This window comes from Castanea sativa, chromosome 3 (genome assembly GCF_040712315.1).
Source record: "Castanea sativa cultivar Marrone di Chiusa Pesio chromosome 3, ASM4071231v1".
In the NCBI taxonomy this organism is placed as follows: Eukaryota; Viridiplantae; Streptophyta; class Magnoliopsida; order Fagales; family Fagaceae; genus Castanea; species Castanea sativa.
The window spans coordinates 13,128,900-13,143,248 of NC_134015.1; the positions used below are offsets into that span (position 1 = coordinate 13,128,900).

General features: G+C 30.1%; 1 protein-coding gene across 1 annotated transcript; it reads left to right on the forward strand.

The window, feature by feature from the left end:
* The first annotated feature begins 5,391 nt into the window (after nt 1-5,391).
* LOC142627907 (putative laccase-9) lies at nt 5,392-11,579 on the forward strand. The gene is made up of 5 exons (XM_075801806.1): nt 5,392-5,724; nt 5,879-5,972; nt 8,970-9,121; nt 10,075-10,319; nt 10,933-11,579. Exons 1-5 carry the CDS (start codon nt 5,654-5,656, stop codon nt 11,025-11,027), a joined length of 657 nt encoding a protein of 218 aa, XP_075657921.1. The 5' UTR covers nt 5,392-5,653; the 3' UTR covers nt 11,028-11,579.
* Nucleotides 11,580-14,349: the final 2,770 nt, after the last annotated feature.

A 14,349-nucleotide genomic window follows, 5' to 3' on the forward strand; every position in this document is an offset into this window, starting at 1 on the left:
TTAGTTGCTACCAAAATGTAGGGACCAAATAAATTGTAACCTTAAAATATAGAGACCAAAATGATGTTTTTACCTTCTAAATGACCCATTTTGTTTTGGCCTGTACTCAGAGTCCATGGTCCCAATGACGAAGAAAGACTCATTCTTTACTAAAAAGATCAGCACAGTATGTTGAAGCCCAAAAAATAACCCCAAAAGGCCCATTCTTTTACTCCACACACTTTACACATTCCCCGCATAGCATCGATTCAATGCAAGCAACAGACGCCCCCCTCCAAAAAGTCATCGTTAGAACTTGGAACCCCCATGAGTGCGGTGTTGGCCATCCCCAACCATCAACAATTGCAAGACACTTAAAAAAGTTCAATGTGAATTCAAATTCAGAGCAAACTTCAAATAGATTAAAAATAGATAGTTACAATACACTCAGGGCCAACTCAATAATTTTGAGGACCTAATTAGAAAATTTTAAGGGGGCTTTTTTTATATTTAAATATTAATTAAATAATATTTATTAAACTTTTTTATTTCTTATTTAAAATCTATTTTTCTTGCTTTTGAGAAGCAGAATTACTAATTAAGTTTTTGTTTTTAAGTTTCTCTAATATTTCTTTTTCAATTAATAATATAGCTAATTCACTTAATTTTAGTATACCTTAAATAAGAATTTTTTTTAACTGGTATGATAAATTATAATAACGTAAAAGAGACTATCATGCTACAGTAGATGGGTTAGTGTCTTAGGGAAGTTAGTTTTAGCATGTGGGGCCATGGGTCATGTGGCTGTGTGTGTTAGTATGTTATGGGCTGTGTGCTACTACTATCAGTTATGCGTGTAATGTTGTGCAGTGTATTGTGAAGCCTTTTGTTTTTTGTTTTTTTGTTTTTTTTTCCCTTTTTAATCTTTTGTATTTTAAGATACAATTGGGCCATTTTAATGCATTCTATTGACTAATAAATTGACTTAAAATTTTTTAATTAAAATATATAGTTAAATATTATATATATATATATATATATATATATATATATATATATATATATATATAATACTATACAAGTGGAGACCTTCTTTTATCTGGGGGCCTTAAGTGATTGCATCACTTGTTTATGTGCTTAAACCGGCCCTGAATACACTTTACATACATAACTTTCCAAGCTAAGATACAAACAATGTACCTGAGCCCTCCAAAATTCTATTAGTTACCAACTCTATGAGTCTTTTCCACACTCTAGCTCTAGATTCACAATTGAGCTCCAATTGCAATTTTCAAGTCTCCTTGATTGTACCGTGGTGGCCAATACTTTCCAAGCTCCAATCAACACTTACAACTTAGAGTTAGTGATGGGTTTGATCTCCTTTCTTGAAATTTGGCAATGGTGAAACCGTGAAAGGGATAAGATAGATAGATAGGTTTGGGTTCTTCTATAGGGTTTATGGGTTCTCTCTAAATCTTCATATGAAAATTGGGTATCTCAAATTCAAGGGAAATGACAGTGAAGGCATGGGTTAGAACAATGGAGAGAAAAATAACTAAATTGTGTTAGGTGAGAAAAGTTTCTTACAATCGAAGAGTGGGGTGGAGTAATTGTCCAACCATTTTTCAAGTCTTGATTTCGTGCCACAAATTACCTCATAGTAATTTCAAAGGAGCGAAATTCTTTAGTCAGCAACTTCAATTTCAGCACTTGCACACTCCACCTCAGTAACTTAATACAACTTAAACACCCAAAAAATAAAAGATACAATGAAATTGTAGAATTAATTACAAGAAAATTTGACACAAAATTAGTCAACAACATAACACATTGTTTTTCAGAATATTATATATTGGATGTCACCTAATTAAAGGTCCCCACATTTTTTTTTTTTTTGTATGAAGGTCCCCACATTTATATGCATTATTATGGATTCACACTGGAAAAGAAAACAAAAAGGAATTGAATACTCATATTTATCTATAACTTTATCATCATTCATGAATAAGGGTGAACCAATTACCTGTAATACCTTGGCATACAATTTTCCCCTTGTTAAAGTTCACACTCTCTCTAAATAAATCCCTAAAATTTATTGCTTTGTAAAGAATGAATCAAATACATAAGGCCTTGTTTCTTATATACAAGAAATCTAGGGAAGAAAGAAGGGGAAAAACAGTAACCAACTAAAACACAACCGTTTTTTTAATGATCTGTTAGGAATGAGGGGGAGTAGACTAGAATAGAATAGAATTGACCCAAAATTAGCTTATTTTCAGTCAACTCAACTCTATTTTTCCTCCCTCCCCCCTCAGTCCAAACGGATCATAAATGTAGCATCAGTCTTGCTAAACAATTTCGTTTTGTAACATTGTTCTTCTTCTTTAATTTTAAACCCCCCCCCCCCCCCCCCACATTGGACTCAAGAGGACTTCCTCTTATATAGTAATGGATCTTATTGTTGTACTTTAAAAATACCACATTGTTGTATAATTATTTAGTATTTCAAGAGGATTTCTTCTTATATATGGATCTCATTGTTGCACTTTAAAAATGCTACATTCTTGTATAATTATTTAGTATTTCAAGAGGACTTTCTCTTATTAAGTATTAGTAGTATTTCATTGTTATATAAGATAAAAAAAAAATACCATATTGTTGTAATTTAATAATACGTAATAATTTTTCAAAACATCTGCGATAACATTAAGGATCTTATATTCAAAAAAATAAAATAAAAAATAAAACAATAAGGATCTTTCGACAAAGGATTGGCCCAGTGGTTAATAATTTATAATTGTGGGACCTATTCTTTGGATCCCTTTCAGCTATGTACCATTCAAGTAATAGTAGTGGTAGTACAACTACTATCAAGTACAAGTATTGGCCAAATAGCTCCACTAGTTTAGCATTAAGAGAAAAATGCCAAGATAACCACAAAATATTCAAATTATGCCACAATTGGTTCACATAATGAGTTGCAAGTGGTTTAAAAAAAATAAACGGTTTATAATTCCATTACTTACCGCTTGCCACATAAATAAATTGTTGTAAAAATGGTATATTTTATTGTGTCACCGACATTTTTCATATTAGGCTAGTACTCTTACACTCATAGAAAATTCCTTTTATCGTTGAATCATGTTTTCCTTTATAATGTACAAGTTAAGAGTGGATATATTATGAAGTTTGGAAAAAAACAAAAAACCGACCTGCAAATTGCACATGATGATGATTAATGTGCATTTGGGTTGGTTTAATTGTAGATTCGCTTATTTATTGAAAGTAAATAAAATTAAGATTATATCTAAGAAAAATAATGTTCTAAAAAAACGGTAGATAAGATAAACAAAATGTTAATGTAGTGAGTTTTATTAGTAAGTGGAAAAATGATGTTAGTGGTGAGCCTAAATGAATTTTTTTTTTATACAAGATAAAAATTATACTCTAGCCTAATCTAAGTATATATGTGTATGATGCTCTTTCTTGGAGACTTGAACCCCGACCCTTACTCTCCACACTTCACAAGCACTTATACTTTTAGCAGTGGCGACTCTAGGAATTTTGTTCAGTGCGGTCATTAAGAAATTTGAACCAAACAAAATTTAATAAAAAAAAAAATTGAATATATGGAGTTATCGACAAAAAAAGAAGAAGAAGAAGCAAATATATGAAGTTTTACAATTTTCTTTTGAGTTTTCATATTTTAAAATCATTACAATATAGTTTATTATCAATTGTCATTATTTATTGTTAATGTTGGTAAGTGTGACCATTTTATTTTATTAAGTTTGTATAACATTTTTTAATTTTTATGAAGTTTTTTTTTTCTTAGAGAGATTTTCAACCTATGGCGTTCGCTTTTGATGACAGCTCTTTATTATCAGACTAAGACACCAATCCGTTTTTTGTGTAGGCGATGATTGAACTCCAGATCTTTTATACAACCATCAAAGATTTTACCAGTTGAGCTAACTGAAACCCACTAATTTTTATGAAGTTGTCATTTTCTATTTGTCATTATTTTTATAAAAAATATTTCAAATTAAATAACAAAACTCAACCCATTGTCAATGTATTAAATTGGCCCACCCAACCACATTTATCCATACATAAATAATACACTAAGTATCTACATAACTAATAAAATGCTTAAACAATTACTAATTTTACTATTTTGGTTCTTGAATCACTAACTTCATAACAAAAATTTATTTAACATGATAATAATATACACAAATGTAACAAACCGTACATATTTTCTAATTATTAAATTATATAAAATTATATTATATTTGTTATTTGTAGTATACAACACACATTCACATGCATTACAATTCACACAAATAACATAATAAAAAATAAAAATAACACATACAATCAATATTAGACACACACTCACACGTATATAACATAAATTTATAACAAAAAGATACGATTTACAAACATTCTCTTTTTACTCTTAGAGAGACCTGTGATCTATGTTGTTGTTTGATTTTGGGTTGGGTTGATATGTGGTTAGGGTGTGCAAGATTTAAATCAAAGTGTATAAACATATCTTCAAGAATAAATTATACTAATAAAAAAAATTATTTATAAATTTTTTTAAAAAAAAATTCAAGTCAGGGTGTTGAACCCCCTGAGCATAAAGTAATGCCATCCATGACTTTCATCAAGGGTATGTAGTGGTGAGAATTAGTATAAACTGATCACATCAACAAAATATTGTAAAATAGTTTGTAGAAAAATTATTAGATACTCTCGGAGCACCATAAATGCGTACTCTGCTTTCTCACATAAATGGTGAGTCTTACCATGAATTTAATTAGTGGAACTCACCATTCATATGAGAGGAGGGAGTACTCCGAGAGTACACAATAATTTTTCTAGTTTTTAGTGGTGTAATTACTCCAAAAGATGTTATTTAATATATATATATATATATATATATATTATTTTAAAGTTAGAGAAGTTAACCAAACATAAACTAATTACCATGATGATGTTAACGACAAAAATAATAGAAAATTATATATTTCCGAGAATATAGTGAGTTTTACCGATAATGACGAAGACTTTTCTATTATTGGCCTTAAAATATTTTTATTTTAGAGAAATGATATGTTCTCAATATTTTCACAATAAATTCTAAGTGGCAGGTTGTTAGTATTTATTATTGTTAGGGCAAAAAAGTAATTTTCGTGTTAGGTTTAAATTTAAACCAATAACAAATAACCATCCGTGATTTGTTGCGAAAATATTGTAAAAATGTTGTAAATGTAACGTCTCTTTATTTTATATTTATTTATTTATTTAACCTTGGTTTAGTAATGTAGTACCAGGTCTGTACTTCAATCTATGTACTACAGAAAAATTGGAACGCTATAAATGGAACTCATTGGAGCTCTCAGTACTTCAGTTATCACTTATCAGTCTTCTTTCTTCACGTTGTCCCACTGTCTATACATCCATAGTTTCTGTAGATCCTCTCTATAGTGTCGCACTAGATCATTCAGAAAGCTTCTATTTTTTTCTTTTTCTTATTTTTTTCACAGATTTTACTCTCCTAGAAAGCCATTGACCTGAGCAAAGAGCATTTTTTTAGTCAACTTTAATCTAATCTACTCTACTTATCTTTGCTCTCCCCTCAAACCAAACAAACCATATATTTCTAATGGGAAGCTTAGGTCAACGTGGATCAAAAGGTGAAATTGAATTGAGATGGTATCAAGGTTCATTTTATTGGTAAGATTTTTCCTTCCAACTATTCTTTTCTAACATTATATTTTGAAATTGAAATTTATAGGCAACAACTCCACTAAGGAGAGTAGTGTTTTCTTGTTTTCTGTTCCCCTATTCCCGCATAATTTGATGTTAAACTTTTTTTTTTCTCAATCAGGTCAAGATACAAATTGATATTGATGAATGTGAGATTTGAATCTAAATCTATTATTTGGGCAGAGATTTTACCAGTTGAGCTAATAAACTTCACTGTAAGTAATTTTATCAACTATTGCAATCTAATTGGTAAATTAAACATGTTAATATACTATAAGTTTTGCTTCTGCCTATTCTTTGAATTATCATGTTTTTATTGCTCAATATGTTTGATGTTCACATCACAGGGTTGAAATTCATTTGAATCCTTCTTTCAAAACATGGGATCATTCTTCGAGAGAAGCCATTTTCCTTTCTTGATAAATTACAGATATTTATTTAAAAAATGTGTCCTATTTGGAAATCTCAAAATCTTAAATGATAAGGAAATAAAAAATTTAATCATATAACATATTTGAACACTCCAATTATGTGTAGGTCTAGACTTGTAAAGTTAAGATTATTTCTAGCTCAATACCAAAAACTTAAGCTAAACTTTTTTTTTTTCCTTTTTTGAGAAACAAACTTAAGCTAAACTAAGTTTGATCAATATTCTAACATTACTTGTCGATTACACAGTAAAAAATCTCTACTATATTTGCAAAGATAGCTTCAACACGGGATCATTCTTATACTCTTCCCCTTAAAAATATATCAAAAATCCTTTCACCTTTACATCTCTCTCTCTCTCACACACACACACACAAACTTTCTCCTTTAATAGCTATTGCCGATGGGATCTAAAAGCATCTTCAGTAGATTCATCAAATTTTTGTACTATTTGGAGAATGAATAGTAACTTTTACCTTTTAACTACCCACTTTTTCAAATACACTTTCTAACCGATTCTCTATCTCATTTAAACATTATTTCTTCATTTATTCTTTATTCTTTTTTTATCATCATTTATTCTTCTTATCTTCATTCCCAACAATTATATTTTTCAATGAAAAGTGTTATATTCACAATATTTTTTGCAATATTTTCACAAGAATCACATCAAAATCTTATGTGAAAAATTGTTACTAGTTTTAATTTGAACTCATTGCTGAAATTATTTTTTTACTCACCAATATTAACTAATAACAATCTATTACTTAAAATATATTGTGAAAATATTGTGGTAACATTTCTCAATTAAGATTTTTTATTTTTTATTTTTTATTTATATTATTTTTCCTTTCATTCAATTCATTCTCATCCACCCATGTTTTCATTTTCTTTTTTCTTGTTTTTCTCCTCCACACACGTGTCCACCTATCTTTACCCACCCCACCCCACCCCTCCCCTTCTTTTTTCTTTTTCTCCCTCACATTCAAGATCATTCCAGATCCAGTAGCTCATTCTCCCTTTTTTTTTTCTCCAGCTCTCTCTCTCTCTCTCTCTCTCTCTCTCTCTCTCTCTCTCCAGAAGCAATGGAGATGAGAGAAAAAAAGAAAAGAAGCAACGGAGATTAGAGAAAAAAAGAAGCAACGAAGATAAGAGAAAAAAGAAAAGAAAAGAAAAGAAGCAACGGAGATGAGAGAAAAAAAGAAGCAACAGAGAGAATGAGAGAAAATAAGAATCCGGAGGAGGGAGAAAGCTTGTATAATATTTTAATCCAAAAAATGCAATTGCTAATGTACAGTAGTCCATCAGATTTGATGAGCTACTGTTCTTGAGAAAAAAAAAATTCCAAGTATAGAGAATCCATTGGAGACCCTTTTTATGGTCCCATTCTATATTAAAGAGAATATTTTGCCTTTAGCTACACCATTGGAAATGCTCTAATAAAGCTAAAATCATTAGCTACACATATCCAGGGCTGGCCCAACATAATTTTGAGCCTAAGATGAAAAATTTATGTAAATTCTTTAATATATAACTATTAATTATATAAAATTATATAATACTAATCAAATCAAGGTTAATTTGATGCATTTTAAATACATAATTTAATGAATAATACTAACTAAAACTAAGATCAATTTCACAATATAAATTATATGTTAAATTGGAAAAAAAAAAATGCTAAAAATACTACAAAATGTTTACAATATAATGTGATAGTAATCGTGATTGAATAACTTTAGTAATGCACTTAATGAATATTTGAATTACTTTTTTGTGATTGTTGACATGTCAGTTTATAAAACTTATGGTAAAATTTGTGATATCCCCTAGCATCACTATTAAAAAAAAAAAGTGCACAGCCATTTGAAAAATTCATATCTATTAATGAATTTTTCGGCCTTTTTATTTTCTCAAAAAGAAAATAATATTTGGGCCTTCTACAACAGCTAAGAAGCCTCTTTTCTAGGGGTCAAAATATTTTTTTTGTAAGGGGGTCTTGGGCCTAAGCCTTGGGGCCGGCCTGCACATTCCCACGTCCGCAAACCTTTATTTTTCTAACCCATATTGACTAAAAACAGATGGGGCTGCCTTTTTTTTTTTTTTTTTTAAAGGAAACGTGAAAGCTGTGATTAGAAATAGACTGAAATCGATTGTGTAACTCAACGTCCCAGAAATTTATTAAGAAAATAAATTATAAAGATTGGGGCTGTGTTACTGTTTATTACACACATAAACTATGTGTTAAATTGGAAGATAACAAGGCACATTACACACACACACACACTTATTTTTCTTTACTCGTATTTTGACATTTATACTTTTTTAGAGGGGGCATAGGTGTTTGAAATTTTGATATAATTGTGGTAATGGTGTTGCTGCTTGAAAATTCCACTTGTGGACGCTGCTTACACTATGAACACTTCAAGAAGATCACAAAATAAAGGCACATTTCTCTCATTGTTCTCTAGTAAGTTGAGTTAGAAAAATTGATTAAAAATAATTTGTCATTTTATTATTAGTGAACGCATTAGTTTGTAAGCTTAATATAATAAAATTTGTAATACCCGTAATACTACTCATTCAATTAACTTGTAAAATGGGTTGATGTTTTCATGCTTTTCATTTAAATTTCAAACGCATATGAGATTTTCATGCTCAAAAGTCAAAACCTATATGACATTTAAAGAGTTTAAAATAAAGTTTTGTGATTGAAATTCACTGATAATTGCAATTTCTCTAAACTTCTATTTTGTTTTCCTTCTTGGGATTTGTGATGGCAGATGAAGGAGACAAATTACAGAAGACTGTGCAGCACAAAAACTGTGTCAGCTGTAAATAAAAATATTCCCCTGGACCCACCATTCTGGTTCACAAATGGGATACTTTTTGTTAATATACATGATCGTGGAAAATATGGAATCATAATCCATTGGTAATTTCAAACTTTCTTTCTCACTTATATGTTGGAGGGTTAAACACCATTAACCCAAGTTAAAATAATTTTTATTTTTCTGCTTTAACATAGAAAATGCATAATGTCAAGAGTCTTATAAATTAATTAGTGAATATTTGTTAGTATTTTCAATAAAAACATCTAAGATTTGAATCTCACTCGCTAAATATAACTATAAAACTTTACAAAGAAAAAAAAGAAAAGAAACATAGTGTATTTCCTGACACAACCACGAGCCTCCAAAAGAAAGAATTTTCTACTTTTGTAGTTTTGCTACGGCATCTAGACCCTTGGTACATGCTATTTGGTCTATAAAACCAAATTGCCTGTTTGGTGCAGTTAGCGACAAATGACAATATTAATTGACAACCTTTGTCTCTAATTATTATAGTCTCCTTTGACAAAGGGCACATCATTTTTCCACATGTTAAGGCCAAGGTATTAGTTGCTTTAACTAATTATTTCTGTTTAGGTTAAGCCCAATTTACATAAAAAACATTTTTCAACTAAATTTTGTTACACTTATTGTCTCTAAATTTTAAGAAATCTATTTTTTCCCATCCCTAAATTATTGATTTTTTTTTTCTTTTATAAACTTTAGACCTTTTATATCACGCTTTTGACCAATAGTTTCATAATACACGTTCTCCTTATACGTGTCTAGTTTTTTCTACTTTTTGTGTTTTTTTTTTTTGTGTGCTTTCTTATTATTAAATGTAATGCAGTATGTTAAAAATAGTGCCACCTAGTTAGACTTGTGGGATAAAAGTTAACCGGAGTAGATGAAATGAAGTGTAACATTTTTAATAATTTAGTGATAAATCACAATACAATGATCCTATAAACTGTCTTACCGCATTTTATGTGACCATGATGAGAGCATTAAATGAAATAGACTTCTAATTCCGAAGAGAACTTTGCTAATTATACAGGCATGGAATCCAACAATCAAGAAATTCATGGTCAAATGGACTAGAGAAAATTATAAAATGCCCCGTTCCACCTAATGCAAGCTTCACTCAAGAGATAATATTTTTCATAGAAGAAGGAACTCTATGGTGGCATGCCCATAGTGATTGGTCTTGTGCCACAATACATGGTGCCATTATTATTTTACCCGCTTTGGGAACCACCTATTCGTTTCCTAAGCCTTATGCAGAAGAGACTATTTTTCCTGGTATGCATTTTAAAATTTCAAATTCTCCTTTTGCTGTCATATTTTTTTTTTTGTGAAATACGAATATATTCTGTCACATATTTAATTATTTATCTGTTGGTTCTTAGTGTAACAATAAGAAACTTCCACATTGACACCTATGCTATTTAATTATTAAACAACTTTATTTATCTGTTATTTTTGGTGAAAGAATGAATTAAACATCTTTGGGTTTTAATTTACACACAGCAATATGTTATAAAGGAGATGTGATGACAATAATTGATGAAGCCCTCACAACGGTGGCGATCTAAAAACCTCAGATGCTTTCACCATCAATGGTCAACCAGAAAACCTCTATGAATGTCTAATATATGGTCTATGAAGGACCAAATTAGTAATTTAATCTAAATTCAATAATAACACTTTAGAAGATATAACCATACATTAGCCAATAAACTAGTAAACCACAAGATTTTGTTGCATTGGCCAAATAGACCACATAATTAAATTTGATTGAAAATATAAAATACATATAAGTAGTTTTGATATTTTAACTCTTTTCTTTTTCTTTTTTTCTCGGGTTTATGAAACCAATTTATCTAATGACGGTCATCATTACTTTATTTTGCAGGAACTACATATCGTCTACCAGTTAACTACGGCAGACCTATCTATACGCATAATCAATTCCATAATGAATGTAGAACAATGTTTTGGAATTGCTAAGCACAACCTCATAGTTGTTGGTATTGATGGTGCATACATCAAACCAATAAAAACTAATTATATCATGATAACTCCAGGACAAACTATGGAGGTTTTTGTCACAGCCAATCAATCTCCTAGTCAATATTACATTGCACCAACACTACAGCAATTCTCCAATATAAAGGCAATTATACTACCTCATCATCTATTCCCATCCCAAAACTTCCTAGCTACAATGACAAAGACGCTGCTAGCAACTTTACAATACGTTTGAGGAGCTTAGCAAGCAAAGAACATCGTATCAATATGCCAAAAAAGGTTATCAAGATTCAAGAAGCTTGACTATCAGTTTTACAGAAGTCTTTGACAGTAAATTATAACGACGTACTCAGCAAAAAAAAAAAAAAATTATAACGATGTAGTTGAGATAGTATTTCAAGTAACTGAGTTGCAGATAATCATCTCATGCATCTACATGGTTTTAGCTTCTATGTAATTGGGATGGCTGAGCTTATGAACAGTGAAATGTTGCTTATCTATATCTATATATATTTAAAAGTTGATGCATAACATTTATTGTTGCTACGCTCCTATTAAGCCACGTCATCTTTCACCTCATCTTCCACGTCATTGCCATATTATTATTGTTTTTCAAATTTATTTTTTTACCTTTAATTTTTTTTCTTCACAATATTAAATATATAAATACATTGGCTTTACAAATTCATCTTTGGTGATTTTAACTTTACATATTCACTTATTTTAATTTTGATGTTATAACTAAGGGTCCGTTTGGATAGAGCTTATTGCTGAAAACTGAAAACACTGTAGCAAAATAATTTTTAAATGTGTGAATAGTGTTGTGAGACTCATTTTTAATATTTTTTTTGAATAAAGTGCTTGTGGGTCCTATGAACAGTGCGTGAACAGTGCAGCTGTAGTACGTGAACAGTGAAATTGGTCTCCCGCACAGTGAAATAATGTGCATGAACAGTACCGGTTACTGGTCATGCACGTTAAAAAAAAAAAAAAAACTACAAAACGCAGAATCTCAAAACGTGGCCACAATAATCTGTATCCAAACTAAGCTTAAGTATTGTCTATACATATTCCTCTTAGATGGTTTTAACTTTACATATAATTTTGTCATTTTATTTTCCTTTATTTTGACTTTTTTTATTCTTATCATTTTACTATAAATTTGTCACTCTCTCTTATTTTATGCATATTTTCCCACACAAAAAGGTTATTTCTTGCCCTCTCTCATTTTTTGTTGGATTTTTTATGAGGTTTGTACTCCCATTGTCTTATTATTGACTAATTTATCTGTGTTACTTGATGCAAGTAATTTTTTTTATCATTTTATTTACAACACAAAATAGTTCTAATGTTGTTGACCAAATTTAGGGAAAAATCATATTATAATATGTCCATATTTTGTGTTATTGTCAAGTTTTAGTTTATTTGGAAAACAGCAAGATGGTTTGGACAATACGATAGAGAATAGTTAATGCAGTTGAAGAAGATTGTATTTGTGTAGTTTCCTTTCATTAATTATTTGTAAATAATTTTTTTAACAAATTAGCAGCAAATTGTTATATCTTTATTATATGATATTTTTAAATGCTTGAGTAATTGTTTTAAGCATTTACGAAAATATTTTGTATTGCTTGTAAGTGCACAATTGCACTTGGACCCAAAGACAACTGTGGGCTCAGGCCCAATGAGCCTTAAACAATGAAATTTATAGAGTGTGGATCTGAAATTTAGCTAGGGGTACTGGAAATTTAATAAACATGCTAAGGTGTAAAAATACTTGCAAATAGTAAATGATTATTGCAAAGGAGCCTCCTCGGACATAAGGCGAGGACAATTTCTGTATTATTTCTCTTTCTTCCTTGAAGGTTACAGTTCTTAGTTCCCTTTCTGATGACTGATTGATCCCCCTTTTCTTTTGCCTCCCCCCTCCTTAAATACTTTTTCTCTTCGTGTTTTATCCACGTGTTGCACAAATCTTATCCTCTTTCCCTGACACCACCTTCTTCAAGTGTTTTCAATAGTAGCCAGAAGGTTCAGTTCCACTGTTCAGGGGTCACTTCCCCATTAATGCGGCCAGGGAGGTAGGTGCAGGATCTTTAATGTGGAGGTGACAGCCTTTTTCCAAGATATTTCTCTAACACCAGTGCATCTAGAGGGTATAAGGATCCCCTTTTTAACCAACAGTCTTTCTGGAACCCTGCCTGGATCTTTCTAGCGAATCTCTAAGTCCTCCCGGGTCTATCCGAGGAGAAATTTATCCTCGGACGCATCCTCGGACCCTCGGCGTATGGGCCGATTTGTAATCCTAACGGCCTTTTAATCAAGAACGAGTTGGTCCTTCTTGTCAGAGCCCAAAGGCCCAAATGCCTGCTCGGGTCCTCTTACTCCCCACATTGCTCATATTCCTTATCTCATTTGTGTATTCTTTGAGATTTTTAAGAATTTTTTTTTTCAATTTTGTGTTTAAAATTATTTATTTATCTATTCATTTTTCATATGTTGGATTAGGTGCTAGATTAGATCATTATAGTACTAGCACAATACTTCTTATTTTTACAAAAAAATTTCTCTAAATTTTCCCTTTGTACTCTTGGTTACAATCATTATATATAAATTAAGTTATAACCAACACTTTTTTTCTTGGGAATAATGACATATTTCTATTGTGTCACTTCAAAATCTTATAAAAAGTTTTGAATTTGATTATGCATTGGATATTTGGCTTAAAAACATCACATATGAAATGTTCTACATATTCGGAAGAAGAAGTTTGACTTTGAATTGTAGTTTTTGTTGATTTTTTTTTGGATACATTTTTTGGTGTTTTTGATTTTATGGTAGGTACAATTGGATTTGAAAATGTTTTTTTAAAACTAAAAAAAATAAGTTTCAAATTTTATATACTTTTTAATGATACACAAAATGTTATATATAATTTTTATTAAAAAATATATATTTGTGCTGCTTTTTGAATTCTTGAGGAAAATTGTATTGTTTTCATTTTGGTATGGCAAAAATTATATATATATATATATATTATATTTGTATTTGTTCCTATAATAAATGAAAATATGATTATGAAATACATTATTATTTATTAAATTAGTCCAATTTGCAAAAAATAAATTTAATGAGATCATCCTAAAAATATTATCATGCACAATGCACGGGTCCGCAACTAGTTATTAAATAATACTAAATAATCTTTTTTGCTAATTTTTTCTGTGCTTACATTTAAGTGGTGTTAATTCATTAGTCATCATCACTTAACTAAATAATCTTTCTGTTAATTTCTTTCAGT